At 32.9% G+C, this 16,842-nt stretch overlaps 1 protein-coding gene across 2 annotated transcripts in view; it reads right to left on the reverse strand.

Annotated features, from left to right (window-relative positions):
• Positions 1–11,930, reverse strand: part of LOC130903836 (growth factor receptor-bound protein 14-like) — a 366,503-nt gene extending 354,573 nt beyond the window's left edge. Inside the window, exon 1 of one of the 2 annotated variants that reach the window (XM_057816175.1) lies at positions 11,513–11,930. In XM_057816175.1, the coding sequence (XP_057672158.1) occupies positions 11,513–11,549 (37 nt within the window). In that variant the 5' untranslated portion in view covers positions 11,550–11,930. The remainder of the gene's footprint in view (positions 1–11,512) is intronic. The other variant, XM_057816177.1, reaches the window with a different exon arrangement.
• Positions 11,931–16,842: the final 4,912 nt, after the last annotated feature.

Genomic DNA, 16,842 nt, shown 5'->3' on the forward strand with positions numbered 1-16,842 from the left:
GTTTTTTATTTATAGCCTATCGAAAGATGAAAAACAAACGGCCCTCGTATTTCAATGGAAGCACATATAAAATGGTTCTAGTGGTAAATCGAATACAGTCAAATGAACTAGTTATCTCAATTCTATTTTCTATATTGACAACGCCTTATGCACAAAGCATGAGTGATTTTCCTAATATTATTCCTGAAATTCTATAAATTATCAGACATCGACGAATATGTACACTATTTCTATATTCATATTATACAGTGCAGTCATTAACTTCACTGAAAAAATGTGTTCAACTGAATGAATGTTTCAAGTATCTGTGAACAACCCAAATAACACCCGTATGACAATATTTTCTAAGTACGTTCACCATTAAAAATGTCAAACTTTATGATTGCAATGTCAGATTTGACTTATTCACATCAGTGTTGCCATATCAAAAAACTTAAGTAGCAACTCTCGTATTATGTTGAAATTCGTATTTATTGTCTACATTTAAACGAAATTTCTTAAGGTACTCGTATATTCATGTGGCATAATTTATTACTTATTGAAGTATAATTGAATGAAGTATAAAAATCTTAGATTCAAATTAAAGTTTCCCACATTAACCGGTTCAAAAACAAGGAGAAATTATGAATGGTTGGCGCGTGTGCACTACCGTTGGCGGGCTCTTGCATTAATTGAAAATCAATACAACTCGTCTAGTCTAGTCTGGCAAGAGCCGTTTTATTCAGCCCGTTACGATTTGTTTACTATATTCTACTATGTTGCAATCACGCAGTCAAACTTCATCCAATGAGAGTCTGTTGTTACATATTTGTAGCCTATATTTCATCCAGTGGCGAACTATTACTCCTCTGGTTATGGTAAGGAAACATTGAAGTGTAAGAAAATAATCTCTATCTCTTAAAAGAGAGGAAGATGAGTTATTAGAATATTAAAACACAAAAATCTAAAAAAATACAATGAGATTTCCTGTTAGTTTCCTGGAAACGCCAGGCAAGATACATTTTAAGCAACCGATTTACATTTACTTCACTTACACTTAGAGGTGCGGCAGAGATGGATGGAGGCGCCTGGCATGGGACAAGCGAAGGCCCATACAGACGGACCCCGCTCGTCTCTCACCAAACAACTGTTACCTCACCAGCTAAATAGACGCGAAATCAGACTAGTGACCGGCTAACCGGACACTGCCATCTAAGAAGTCACCTTCACACCATGGGTATCACGAAGTGCCGCTGGTGGATAGAAGAGGACGAAACTGCAGACTACGTTATCTGTTAGTGCCCTGCACTCACACGGGCGAGGTTTTAACACCTGGACAAACCCCAGAACCTGCCTAACGACATCAAAGAGTTTAAGCCAAAGCGCCTGATCGGCTTCTGAAGGGCCATCGGACTTTGGTAACGTCAAGTGGGGCTCGACTGGCCTATATGAAGGCCTATGTCCTAACCTAACCAACACTTAGAGATCCACATGTCATGGTACATCAAATATATTTTTCGCGAACACTTTAAATTGAACGAATTACACTTCTAATTGCTTCCTCACCCCACCAGTGACTAGTGACTACTGACTATTCGTTGACCTCAAAAAAATGTTTGCCATTTAGAAATTCAGCAGAAATGAAGAAGAAATTGCTGAAACTGGAGGCTATAAAAGCGATTTTTTGCAAAAAAATGTGTTTTTCTTATTGAGTGATGTGTTACCATAATATTTTTTTGTTCTAGCTTTTTGAATTGTATTAAATCAATATCCTCAACCTCTGAACAGTTGTTTTAAGGTTATTATAATTATCAAACTATGAAAAATGCAAAACTTATAATTACAAATACCCGATTAATGTTTTAGAGGATATAATTGTTTGGTATATTTGTTGCATCACAAATAATGCACCGCATTAAAAAAAACTGATTCGGTACTGGTATTGATAAACTGTTGAACTCTACATTATCTTCTCAGCTCTAAAATCTAAACCAGGTCAATTCTAATTCGAAAATCCGGTGATACTGCATCGACATTTTTTAGAATATATAACAGAATATCCGGTATTTGGCGTATATGTTCACAGATTCAATCTATGAAGTATAAACTTCACATTTTTCTACGGGCACTATTTATATTCATTTCAAATTATAAAGATCTTGAGCTTTCGGAAAGACATTTTTTACTTTTTAAAATTAAAAAAATACGACTACAAAAATCTATTTCTCAATAAAAAATGAAGGGAAAAAATTATGACAATCTTTTCAATATCTGTTATTATCTCAACTTTTCTTCGCGTCCATAACCCGTGTGCTGTCGGATAATCAAATCTCAATTATTTTGTACTTATTGCCAAAATGGTAGAGAATGTTCAAGTACTAAATAGATCAAGTACAAGAAAACGAATTAATTGAAGAATTAGCAATGAAAGAGCCCCCAAAACCCTTCTGAAAGGACCAGATTGTTTTCTAAAATCAGCACCAAATAAAATTGTAATAAATTGTAAAAATTTTAGACCACGGAATCAATACAGTAGGGCTATGATAAGCGAAGATACTACTGGGAAACTACGACCAAAAAGATCGGAAAAATAACCTGAGCTGTTCTTTAGACATTTCCTTAAATGTACACCTCAAGATAAAATAAAAATACGACTGGAGGATATATGAAGAATGCAAGACACTACAGAATTTCGAGCCCGGGAACATTTTGTATTGAAGAAAAATGCTTACTAAAACTGAAACCGACATATGTGTTCAAATTTATTAAGCGATAACAAATAAAATACTTAATTACTAGACAAGTTTTCTTTCCTTCCTTAACAAGGAAATTGATGGACAGCTAATTGTATTAATTTAATTAATTAATTGATTACTTTTAAAACGAAACTTATTTAAAAAAAACTGACTAATCGTGCAAGGGGTGCAAAAACTTGGTACAATGGGTGAATATAGGTTGACTGCCCTTGCAATGTAATCTATTTGATGCAATATCTCGAAAAATGACAGATAAATTCAACTTAAATTCAAAACTTGCTTGTAAATTATACAAATTATTATTCTCCAAGATATCTATAGACAATTTTTTGGCTATGGACTCATCATCAATTTGAGTGTTTAATTGTCCAATTTGCTAAACTAGATTGTCGTTTTAAAACGCGCAAAAAAATATTTTTGGGCAATTGAATCACGTACTGCCGCTGTTCCTAACATCCTCTCACATCCTTAAAAAAAGGCAGAGCAATTTTGCTAACGATTCTAGTTAAAAATGCCTTTAATGCGTTCCAAATTTTCCTTTTCCCTTAACGATTAGTGTATTACTGTAAAATTAATCACTCAATCGATGAGTACAAGAAGAAAAGCTATGGTTAAAGAAAAAGATTGGTCAGCATTAGATTATAACGGGGAATAAAATTATGTTACAAAAAAGAAATCGCATTATAATTTAAAAAAGTTTTCTTCATCTATTTTAATAAATATCATTCCTCTTCACCGGTTTTATGTGAGAGATACTGATCTTCACAAGAAGTATCAAAATAAATTGAAGTAAAGTTTATTTAAAAATATTTATTTCGGTTACGGGTCGACCTTTTACTTAATGAAAATATTCAGTATAGTAATTGTCATAATTAATACGGCGACGAATCTCAATCCAACACAAATTATCACACTTCTCGCGGGGCAATTGTTTCAATCAAAAATACGATTAATTGATTTGAATCTAATTCGTCAATCGGATAACAAGTGATTCAGTCAAAATCTTGGCCTGAAAGAGGAAGACCAAGAAGACAATGGGATCCCTTGATGAAGAAAATAAATAGAAATGCAGGGAAAACTCTGATAAATACGAAAGTACTCTCCAGGAAAACAACGTCTAAAATACATAGAGATAATACAAGAAGAAGCAAAAAAATTTAAAAGGGTAAAAAACAATATCACCTAAACTGTCTAATATACTATTCTAAGAAACTAGAGGTAACAAATGCTGGAAAATTAATGGAAAATTCAGAATTTCCATGATATTAACACATGATGATGTGTTCTTGCTTCTTATTTAGAAAAAGTGCTAGGGATTTGACAAAAAAATTGGATTATGGGATTGAAAATGAATCTAAGTGAAATGATCGAATCCCTTTATTTCTCCACAAAATGTCACCATTGATATCGATGGATTAGAAACGGACAATTTGAACTATTAACAATTAAAATTGACTAGAGAGATTCGTTATAAATCATTGATTTCCGTGTTAGCTATCATATTTTTTTTATGTAAAAAACAAGCACAAGAGCATAGACCCTTTTAAACTCGAGTGGTGGGGCTTGCCGTGTGAAGATGTCTATGGATATTGATTTTGAACTTCTGTAGGTTGTAGTATTCGGGAAAGACGTGCCTTGGTAGCTGGTTTGCACTTCTCTAAAGACGTGAGTCCCGATAAATCGAAGTTCTGGGCGTCTGCAGGCGAACTCGGTGTACATGAGTCACGTCTCTCTGTCGAGTAGGTATTGCAAAAACTTCTCTAGGCGGGATTATGTTGGACAGTTCGGAAGAGTATTTGACGTTGTAGTATCAGTAAAACAAAATCAGGTTGATGACTTTTCTTCTATGCTCTGAGCTATCCAAGTTCTGGTCAACTCTGGATCGGCTATAAGTCGAACTGCTCTCTTCTGTGTAGAGTATAGCATCCTCAAGATATGCTTTGGAGCCGAGCTCCAAATTTACAAGCAATATTTTAAAAATGGACGAATCTGGGCATTTGTAGAGGATTAGAAGCTGTTGCGGAGTATATATCTTTTTGGTCTTAAAGGGTTTTTGTGAAGCTGCCTTGGCTAAATCTGCCACGTGACTATGCCAGGACATATTGCTTCCAACCTCAAAACACAACAAGCGAATTTGCGGTGATGATGGTATTTTATGTTCAGATAGATCCAAATCCTGAGCTGTAGTACCAGCCTTCTTTGTAAATATAGCAGCTTGAATCTTTGTTGCATTAAGCTCAATCAGATTGCTTCTACTACACTCCAGAATGTTTTGAAGATCGGTATTGATGGTAGTGATCTGTTTCTGTCGTTTATTGGGACGGTGAAGCCATAGAACAAGTTTGCAGTATTGTGGAGTTGATGTACAGGAGGAAGAGAGTAGGTGATAAGATGTATCCCTGGATGGATCGGTCTTTGAGAAACTTACTAATCCAGCTGATAAGTGAGAACGACAAAACGTAGATCTTAATTTATTTAGGAGGTTGCATTACCAAACCCTGTCAAAAGCCTTCGATATGACCCCATATTTTTTCTATCACTTCAGTCCATACCTTGGTTACATAGGCCAGGAGGTCCTCGGTTGATCTAAGTTTACAGAAGCCTATTATTGATTTATTTACTGCAGCGCGAAATACATGAGCTTTTGATTAACAAGTAAAGAAGATATTTTACAAAGTTACGCATTATTTGACCAAAATATTCTAATTTACGTTTCTTTATAGTGTTGACTATTTTTGTTTAGTTCATGCGCTTAAAAACCTCGGTGTTTGTAACTGTATACGCCCAACTTATCTTTAAAATAAGGAAATAAACCTACGTCTCAAACGTTTCCAAACGTTTGAGTAGATTTTCTGTTAGCGTACATGCCTCTGTGTCGTATAAGAGTGTGGGAAAGTAATAACTTACGCAGATTACGGTTAGATTTTTTGTATTTTATAAAACTTGATCTTACTTTGGCTATTCCTGCTAGTACCTCACGCTATGATCCAATTTTTTTTGTTACTGATCCCAAGTACGTTAATTTTTGTTAACTTTTGTACGTTATTAACCGTGATTTTTCCTTCTTGTACTTTTGTTTAGTTATTACAATATATTTAATCATCTTCGTATTAAACTTTTTTCCGAAATACTGACAAACTATACTTGGCAAGTCTGCCTATGTACTTCTTCAAATTAGCTGATTATTAAAAGCGTATATAGTTGACATATTTTTTATTAACCAAGACACCTACATCAGCGGAATTGAGAAGTTTATAAAAAAACGGCAGAGTGTGATAATTAGAAGAAGCTTCCATCTTATCTACCATCTTACTTAATTTCAACACGTAAGCAAAGAAAAGAACAGTGGTTAAATTTTATATATAAATTCGTCTCCTATTCGGGTTTTATGTATTATATTTTAAAAAATTTTCCACGAAGTTAAATTGTCTATTTCACTCGCAACATACCCATTCTATTTGGAATCACTTTGACCTATTAATATTCAACTGATAAAAAGTTAATATACCTAGAATAAGTGATACTTCAACGAACTCTATGAACTTATGATTGGGTTAAAAGGTTAAATGATGTTCTCGTTAGTATAATTATTGTAATAGAATTACTAATAAGTAACTAAGCTTTTTTCAGGGACGGCTAGTGCCAAGTGCTGCAGAGCTATTAAAAAATTGAGAACGGAAAAATGATTATTATTTTATTAAATAATATTAATTAGAAACTTTCTACTACTTATCCATTAAAAATTCTTGGTTAGGTTACAGTTACATTGTAATAACTTAATAAAGAACTCACTAAAGTCTACCTGATGAATAATCTACCTACCTTCCGATTCACGTTGTTGAAGTATTATTATTCATCATACACGAACGTATTCTAGGCACTCTTTCTATGATCTACGATAATAGCGTGTTTAACTGAAGAAGTTAGCTGATTTAGTCCATCGCAATGCTTAATACGGCGTGTAGATTCCGAGTAAATAGTTTTTTTCACAACTTTCCGAACTGGCTAGTTATTTAGACCGATTTAAACTGAAGTTACCGTCAGTTATAAGCTTTTAAAATTAGAACACAATATAGTAAAGTAGTAAATTATAGTAAAGACGTCGTTAAAGACGTAAAGTAATTCTTGGTGATCCGTATCCTCCTTGTGTGGTTCCCAGTCCCGAGATTTCGAGATCCTGATTGATTCTAAGCATTCTGTTTACGTCAATGTTCCAAGATCAACGTTCCACTTTAACAAACAGTGAACATCAACTATGTCTAACTCATGGCATTCAACTTAGAGTCTTATTTGCTCTATATTGAAAAAAAAGACAACTAATAATAACGCGACAAATTGACGATCACTATGACGATGGTATTCAAGTAAATTTAGAGCCCGAAAATAGCTTAAATCAAGATTAATCATACGATTTTAATCAATAGAAACTAAAGGAATGTTATTGATAAAGTCAAAAACTGCTTATTTACAAAAATCCCCCGTAAAAACTAATGAATGTTTGAATAAACGTGTTGGAGAGGAATTTGGTTAAAACCGGGTGGAACTAAACTAAATATTTGTATATCTGAAGCTTCAATTGATATACAATATAACGTTGGATTTTCTGAAAATCAACATTTATTCAAAAAATAGCATTAGAGTCAGTGAAATTAGCTGTCCAGTTTTTATGTCGCCAAGACGTCAATCTTTTATCTGCTGAAGCGACAGGTTCGAACATCACCAAGAACAAAATTCTTGTATCAGCAAATAATTGGCGTTTTGTATGATGATAAGAATTACGAATTACGGACAAACTTATCAAAAACACTGCGTCACCTTTATAATTTAAAAAGTTTGAGAGAGGTAATGTTAAAGTTATTATAACTAGTTTGCGAAAAGTGTGGTGATGTATAATTATTTATTGTAGAAGTGTAGAACTTGAACGTTCTTTCATTTCAGCCATTTATTTATGCAACAAAATACGCTCAAAAATGTCATTCTCTACATTAGATGCACTAGTAATTGTAAGAACTTATGCTTGGTTTATGCAGCCCAAATTAAAAATTACCATTAAACTATCAAATTAAATTACTTGTTGAGAGATACTGAAATGGTACTTTGTAGTTTATGCAGATAATTAACAGTAAATTAAAAAGAGTTCGTCAAATTTTAACTTCTTTGTTTAATTTCTTAATTTTGTGAGGTTATTAGCACAGAATACGTTAGGTCCATATATGTAATACTCCTATATGGACAGTTGGTATGGGAAAAAACGTCCCTACGTTTCTCTCTCGTTCGAGACACTTTATCTATATTGCGCATGCTTGAGAATGCGCAGAACCGAGCTGGAACCTTGGAGGATAGAAAAATCGTTGCCATTCTGTCTTCCTTAGTCGGAACAGCTACCACTACCAGAAGTATTACGTATATGGTTAGGTCTAAAATGTTTGAAAGTTAGCAATATCCTTTAGGACGATGGAGTATCGATAGACAGTGTCAGGAGCTTTCCACTTTTGTTTAACAAAAAGGACCCCATAAAGGAATTTCTATTCGTTTACAAGTAATTTATGATTATCATTAGTTATAAATTTGTCTGCATAAACCAGCTTCACTTTCAACAAAAATATATTTAATATAAAAAAATGTTATATTATCTGTTATCTTCTTTCTGTTTTATCTGTGTATTGAAAACCAAGTTCCTTTTTATGCAACAAAAAGTTTGTTACCTCTTTTTTATACTTTATTGTAATTTTAATTTTGAAACTTTTGTTTTACTATTATTTGTTTACATGTTCCCGATCTCGAGACACCGATTAAATCAATGGGAATTCAACAAAAACGATAAAAAAAATTTTCAAGTTGAAAAAAATACCTAATAAAACTGTTTTTCTACGTTCAAGCAATGAACACAACTTTATTGAACTATATTTAGTGGAAAAAATGGATCTTTATCGCACTAGTGCAATAAATATTTATTGAATAATTTGTCATTATAGTACAGGGGTTTGTGATCAAGACAAACATAAACATTCCAACGGGCGAAATATTTAGTCCTTTTCCTGTGACATTGTAATAGGTTTGAATTGTGAATGATAGAATTGTGGTTTTTATTTTACTATGTACTGGATTACGAAACTAGAAAACGCATTTTTTTCTCAAATGCCATATTATTACAATTTATAAACACAAACGTAATTGCCTAAAACATACGCGATCACGACTGGTATGATTTGGATTATGCAACCCTGCAGTTCTAGATATGTCAGTCAAAAATTATGAACGTAGAAAAAATATAGTATGCTACAAGGGCTGGCTAACGGCCTCATTACTTTTTGCACTTTTTGCATAAATAACTATTACAAGTAGTAAATGAGAAAAAAAATGATTTAGTTGACAAAAAAAACGTCGCACGTCCTTCAACAAAAGTCTCTGAAAATGTGAAAATAAGAAAGCGGTCCCCTCGTTTTTTGGCTCTAGAAAATCGAAAAATCATCCGATTTCGATGATTTTTTACTTTAAAATCTTCGTTTTTACGGCGGATTTATGAAGAAAAATATGGGAATAAAAAAAATGGAAACTTATATTGGTTAGGTAAGGTTAGGTTAGGGGGGTGCTAAGAATTCAGAATAAATATTCACATTTGGTCTGCTTTTCAAACATCCACACCTCGCCCCGCTCCCAATTCTCTTCAACATTAGTAAGATACCATTTTTTAATGGTGAACATTTTCAATTTTGCAAAATTAACTTTTAATATTGTACACTTGATTACAATAAGTGATTTTAAGAATGTTTTTGTTCATGCAACTTTAACGATTAATTAATAAAAAAGGTACAAACGATTAAATGTGAGAAAAGGTCAATTTTAAGAGAATTTGTTATAATTTTTAATTGTAAAAACATGATAAATCAACATTATTGTATAATTTTTTTTTTCAATTTGTACGTGATTATACGTGAACATTCAAGGCCCTAAAACGAATATAAGTTTTCATTTTGTTTATTCTCATAATTTTTTTCGTAAATCCGCCGTAAAAACGAAGATGCAAAAAAAAATTCATCATTTCAATCCGAAATCGGATGGTTATTATCTAGAGGCAAAAAACGAGGGAGCCACGTAAGTTAAAAACTACCTAAGGACATAAATTATCCTTCCAACAAGCAATCGATTAGTCTAAGGGATCCGTAAAAGGATTTTAACAGATTATTTTTGAATGAGATTTGTTCCTACATTTTTAACTGACGAACATGTTTCAATTTCAATACAGATTCGTATTTCATTCCCAAACTTGATACTAGAGATGACAAGTAATATTCTCAATGGACAACCTGTGGCATACCTCGCCCTAAAAAGGTCATTTTAGCGTCGATTATTAGGGCATACGCTCAGAATTCGTTCCAAATCAACATGAAGTATCTTGTTGAAGCTCGACATACTATTGCTTAAAGATGCCTCTATCTCACGATATGTCACATTTCGATCTTTTTCAATCAAATCAAGCACAATATCTATACATTCACCGGTTTCGTCCTCGAGTGAACATATGCAACGTTTGAATTCGTAATACCTAACAGTAACCTCTTGTCTTGCTAATCTATACCGAATTGTATGAAAAATAATTGCAAGGAAGTGTTAATTTCATTTTTTACAACGAATTTCACTTTACAATTAACAACAACGATCACTGATTGCAGTCAAAACGAAAAAAAATTGAGTGTCAAAAACGGGCAGGGTTCCAAAAATGTAGAAATCAACCCTGGTATGATCCAGTTGAGTCATTTAATTTAAACTAAAACATATAATGTTCTAAAAGAACAATTAATAATATGGTGTAGTTTTCGTTTTTTTTAACAATATTTCTGTCAATAATAAATTTATTTATTGTTTGTTTGAGAAGGCTTGTTTTCAAACTCCATATAGATGTGATATGGTATTTGTAGTTTATGCGTTTGCAATTGAGCAACTTGTATATGGTTTCTCTGACCGATGAACGGAGAACGGTTTATAAAACAGAGGTGTACTCTCTATTTATGTAATTATCTAGTAATAAAATTTATAATAATTTGTTGTGATGAATCATCGCAAATAAAAAAAAATCAACACGCCATCTGAGTAAACTAGTCAACAGTTTTAGCACATAAAATTTATTATTCCAAATATAAACTATTAAATCTGAAGCACTGTAGATTTTTTTATAGCTTGGCAACGCTGCTACTTGGAAAGTTGTTTTATTTTAAAACGTTTTTGTTAGATGTGATTAGCATATAAAAAATTCATAATATATATTTTGAGCTAATTCTTTCCAAAAGAATATTAAAACAGTTGAAATATATAGGTACATATTAATATATTCGGAAATATCAGGAAGAGAATCAGAGAGTTGTTAGGAAAACAACTAGGTTAGATATGAATCTTAGCAAGACGGCTACAAATATTGTTTAAGATCAACCTTAAAAAATGAACTTGGAAACAACAACTTGAGAATGAATATTATTATCACTTTTTTTCTATTTAATTTAGTGTTGAAAGTCGTAATGATTATTTCAAAACAAGAAAGTCAAATCAGCTCGTAACAATTATTGTTTGAAATTTATATACAGATTACCTAAAGGTTAGAATCCAAAGACATCTGATTTTATTATTTTTAAACTGTCATTTTTGACAATTATTTACTTAATACGGTGTTTTGTAAATTTTATAAATATTAATTCATCTTTACAACAGTATTTAACCGCAAAATCTTATATGAATTTAATTATTACGAAACATATCCTGTTTAGATTTTGTTTATTGCTTACCGCTTAAAGGATCGTGTTTTTTACCAAACTGCAACATTATTCTATCCGTACAGCCAGCCGGTACTGAATGAAATACTTAATATATAAAAACCACTAAAAAATCTACCACACATGTACCGCACAATACGAATAAACGGATCAAAACAAAACGATAAAGAGACCTGAGTTATAAACAACACACGATAAAACCTAGTCTCTCAAGTACTATTTGATATAAAAAAAATTAACGCACGCATCAACACAGATAAACAACATTCACTTACACACACATTGTGATGAACATAAGAACCGGCACTAACATCGGTGATGAGTGAAGGAAAGAATGGCCGTACACTTCCACGATTTCAAAGAGTCAAAACAGTGCGACGTGCTTTTGCGAAAATCAACTCGCGATTTCAACGTTGCCACATTAGAAATAGCACGAATTTGGGCGATATAGTCCAGGGAATAATGTACTTAATAAAATGAATGATGGAAAACAAAAAAATAGAAATATTTAACTAAGTAGATAATTGGTTTGTTTTTTCAATTATAATGATTTTCATAACAACTAATAATTATTAAATGTTTTAAATAATAAAAAGCGATACCGATAAAAAATGTGACTCAAGGCGTCCAGTTGTTAAATTGAACTATCAAATGTATTTGAAATCTAAAAATAGTAGTTCAATAACGTTCCACAATAACGATCGCTAAAAATTTGGGAACGTAATTTCTCTAAAAATAAATTAATGTAAAACCTTGTAAATGAAGTTTATTGTTAAACTTCATTAATTAGGAACACTTTTTACACGGACTTTGGAGAGTATCCCATATAGAAGAAAAGTTAAAAAAGTGTCCAAATGTATACGATAAATCAAGGGGGGGGGTAGTTGCTCTCTAAGTAAAATATCTCCATTTCTTTAGCAAGAAAGCAAGTCCACTGTCCCAGATAATCACGGCTTGTTTTATAAAATGCTGTTGCCGTCCTTTTCACAAACTCATCATCTTCATCGATATCAGTACCATAACTTTGAATTTCAACATTCCATAAATGTAAGAAACTGATTGGTCTGTTTCTGAGTTAAATTGTCTTTTAATTTATTTATTTCACTTGCAGCTTCAATTGCCGATATAATCTAATCTTCAAGTTTCAAGACAGCTTGAGGAAAACTTGCTGACCGGGCGTGTAAAAAATAAAGCCGCAATTCGGATAAGGGATCTTCAAAAAAGTTTTTAGTAACAGAAAGCATTTTTCAATACTCAAAAAGTAGCTTTTTAAACGGCCTGCTACATTTTTAAAACCCTCTTCAAGGTGGGCATAATAGCAAGCCATCTGATTTTGCTATAACCGAGCTATAACCGTGCCGAAAATGATACGAAATATATTTGTTGATATTCTGTATCATTTTCCGCACAAAATATTTTTTGAACTTAAACTCGAATTAAATATCTATTAATTCTTTTTTCAGATATGATTGTAATTTCGTTAATACATTGTTAGTTTCTCGCCCAGCCGCACCTCCAAAATTGACGTTGGCATTGTCCCCACAAAATGCCAAAACTTTTACTGTCAAATTATTATCTATTAACACGGTTTATATATTTGACGTAAATGATGTAAGAAGTTTCACTAGGTTGGTCTAGGAGGTCTAAAATTTTACGTGCACACTAGGTTGTTCAGTACTCCCGCGGTTTCTAAAAATGGGATAATTTCGCGTCCCAGATTTCGTTTCAGGGACACCGGGTTATTATAAGAAGGGACAGTTCCGTTCCAGAAGAAATGTTTGGTCACGTTATATATTCTTCTTCAAGTACCATATTCTTTGCATTGTGTACGTGTTCTCTTTTCCAAAACGTCTTATCTATTCTCTGAAGGCACGACGAAAAATTGTTGCCGCACCCTGAAGCGACACCAGTTAACATTTGGGAACTTTCCCAATTGTGTAGGTGAAATAGGTGGAAAACACGTCCAGATTAAGTGCCCTTCTAAGAGTGGTTCTAATTACTACAACTACAAGAGTACATTCGTTATCAGATTGTTTGCGTTAGTTGATGCAGAATACAATTTTTTATACATAGATGTCGGTGCTAATAGAAAATCAAATGATGGTGCAGTTTTTCAAGCATCTACCTTGAACATTGCTATGGAAAGTAACCACATAATGCGATTCTTGTCGCAGATGATGCATTTCCAGTAAGAAAAGACATACTCAAACCTTTCAGCAAACGGAATTTATCAATTTCAGAAAGAATATTTAACTATAAACTTTCTAGATCACGCGAGTTTCGGAAAATGCTTTCGATATTTTAGTTGCTAGATTTAGAGTCTTTGAACGGCCAATTGCATTGGCTCCTGATACTGTTGATTTGGTTGTTAAAAGTTCTTATGCACTTCACAACTGGCTTCGTAAGTCTTCAGGTAAACATTACCTTCCTCCTTCATCCGTAGATGTAGAAGACCTTGTAACACGTACAATCATATCAAGTACATGGCGCGCCACTGTCAATACATCATGTCTCATGAGTACATCGAAACTGACTTCCACTAATGCGTACAAACGTAAGCTGAAAGAGTATAGAGAACATTACGAAAAATTCTTCTGTTCAAAAGAAGGGTCACTGCCTTGGCAATGGAAGTGGATTGGTGCTGAACAACCACCACCCAATAACCTTTAACTTTCTAAAATGAAACGTATATGCTACATGCTATTTACGACGCTGCTTAGGCTGCAGTTAATGTTTACGACCCACCTTCATTTTAATGAAAATAATAGGTTCAGTCCGCCACAAATAACTAAGTATTTTTTTGTTTTTTTTTTAGTTCAAATGTTTCAGTTATGAAACCTGTTAAAAATCCTGGGGACGGGTAAAACTTCACACACACATCCCTCATTGTAAAACACTCATTAGGTCTGAAACTGTAAATATTTATTAATAAATGATGTTCAGTCACAAAAAAAAGATTTTTTCACTTTCCAGTGTTGAAATCGAATGTCTGCTGGACGAAGATCCCATTAAAAACCGTGCTGCATTGACCTTTAAATGCTGCATCCCACAAATTCCTATTTTTGTACTCTTTCAAAGTACTGAGTAGTTCTCATAAATCTCAAGGAATTCAATTATCTGTGCACTGTTCCACTTCACATTTTTCGAACCCATTGTTAAAAAAATACGCTCGTCAACAACAACATTCAATGTGACGCCAGATTTGTAGGTTAACCTTCTCTACAGCTGTTTACTTGAAGCAAGTACATATTATCGAGCTTAAACGTGCGTTTACACTGGTCAAGTGACCTTCTTACTTGTTTCAAGTGCATCCAACTTGACTGCAAAAATCAAACATGTTCAACTTTTACTTGCCACTTGAATCTAGGAGTCAAGCACTACTTGAACCAGACAAAGATTACTTGAAGAAGCGTTTACACGGGTCAAGTTGCTTGACTTCAGTAGACTTGATTCAAGTAACTTGACCAATGCAAGAGTCCGTATATGCATACAGCTTTTGTATGATCCCGATGTCTTTACTATCAATATCAACATCGTTTCCTTTCATCTTTTGGGTCCTGCATCACGTCCTGTATTACCTCTGCTGACTATTTTATTTTTCCTCCCAGTTGCTACTGTAATATCACTACTTCCATGTCCAAGCTTCACTATTCAGTTCTCCTAATATTTTTAGATTACTTATCATTCAATTTCATGATAGTAATCGTTTCTGTTCGTTCTGAGCTTTATTATTGTTATTTATGTATCTTTGTTTAGTTAATATTTTAAATAGATTTTTATTATTTGTTACTTTCGGTTCCGTTAGCATTATTTTTTCTTCGATCTCCGTTTTTCTTTCCCCTGTATTAAGTAACCTTCGTACAGTTTAAATCATGATGCAAATATGTATCACGATTCCAGATTATTTAATAGTAAAAACAGGTGTCAGCTTGAATCCTGTAAACAAGTGAGTGAGGTCACTTACTGTAAACGCACATTTCTCGACTCGACAGAATGTGCGACCGAGAGTATTGCATACCATTTTACATAATAAAACACAACACGATTCGATTTGATTAAGGTCATGATTTATATTATTCGAAAGCTATTAATTTTATTGCTTCCTGACAGAATTGACGAGAAAGCAATATTTCCATATTTTGATATGATTAAAATTAGGTTCTAACATTAAATTTTTCTATCTTCTATTCTGCTGATATATATAAACGCAAACGTCTCAAAAACGAGAATCTGCAGCTTCAATTTTCACTATTCATCGGTGTGGAGACATCAACTTTTTTCAATTAAATTCAGTAAGTATTTGATTTAAAAAGTGAGAAGGGTGTTGCGAGGAAATAAATTACAACACAAATCATTCCATCATAAAACATAGTATCTTATCAAGGAAGGATATTTAATTGTTCTACATATACAGGGTGATCCGATGCTTGATGAAAAAATTTGTGAGAAAGTTGAAGACACGAAAATAATACTATGACATGAAAAAAAATTGCTTATACAACCTCTCGTTTTTGAGTTATAGACCTTTAAATTATAGTGTGGTTGACGGAATAAATAATTCTACACTACTATCTGAAAGCCAGGGGCGGCTAATGCCCAATGGTTAACATTCCGTAATTTTCACAGGGTACAATCTATAGACCAAAGAATGAATTGTTCAATCGATTTTTTAACAAAATGGTAATCTTTGTTCAACTCGATAAAATTAATGGTTTAGTTATACATGCCAAGAAAACCGTTCGCCATAAAGAGAAATTCTGAAGAAAATTATCATAAATTGTAATTATTTATCGAAAATACTCACAAGAACTACATGGAGAAAACAAATTGAAGAAGATCCCAGAATCCTATAAATAGTAAACTGTAAAGCCAAATGCAAAAACAGAAGAGATATATAGACGCCCCAAGTGTTATTTATATAAGGGAAAAACTGAAATGTAGAAAAATGTAGTTGGTTAGCCTACCATGTGTTTACCGGTAAACCGGAAATATCCTGAAGATGTCATCGACAATTCCAAAATATAGGAAAAACTGGATAATGTTTTTGATTTACTTATTTATTTATAACAACACTCCTCAATATAAATAAATCATATACAGATACGAATAAAGTGAAAATTGCCTTTTTATGTTAGGAATCGTGTTGAAAAAAATATCTAAGGAGTTCTGCATATGATAGTGATATTGATTTATTCTATACAAAGGTGAAAACTCTAATACATTACTTCTAGCAACTGGAAAACAAATTAAAGTTTTGGACTGAGTGGCAATCCAAGGAGTATGTATTCTTAGAAGACATAGCAAGTCTGAAGAGTCAATTTTATTCGTCAGAATTTTGTGAA

The sequence above is a fragment of the Diorhabda carinulata genome, chromosome 2 (assembly GCF_026250575.1).
Source record: "Diorhabda carinulata isolate Delta chromosome 2, icDioCari1.1, whole genome shotgun sequence".
Classification (NCBI taxonomy): domain Eukaryota; kingdom Metazoa; phylum Arthropoda; class Insecta; order Coleoptera; family Chrysomelidae; genus Diorhabda; species Diorhabda carinulata.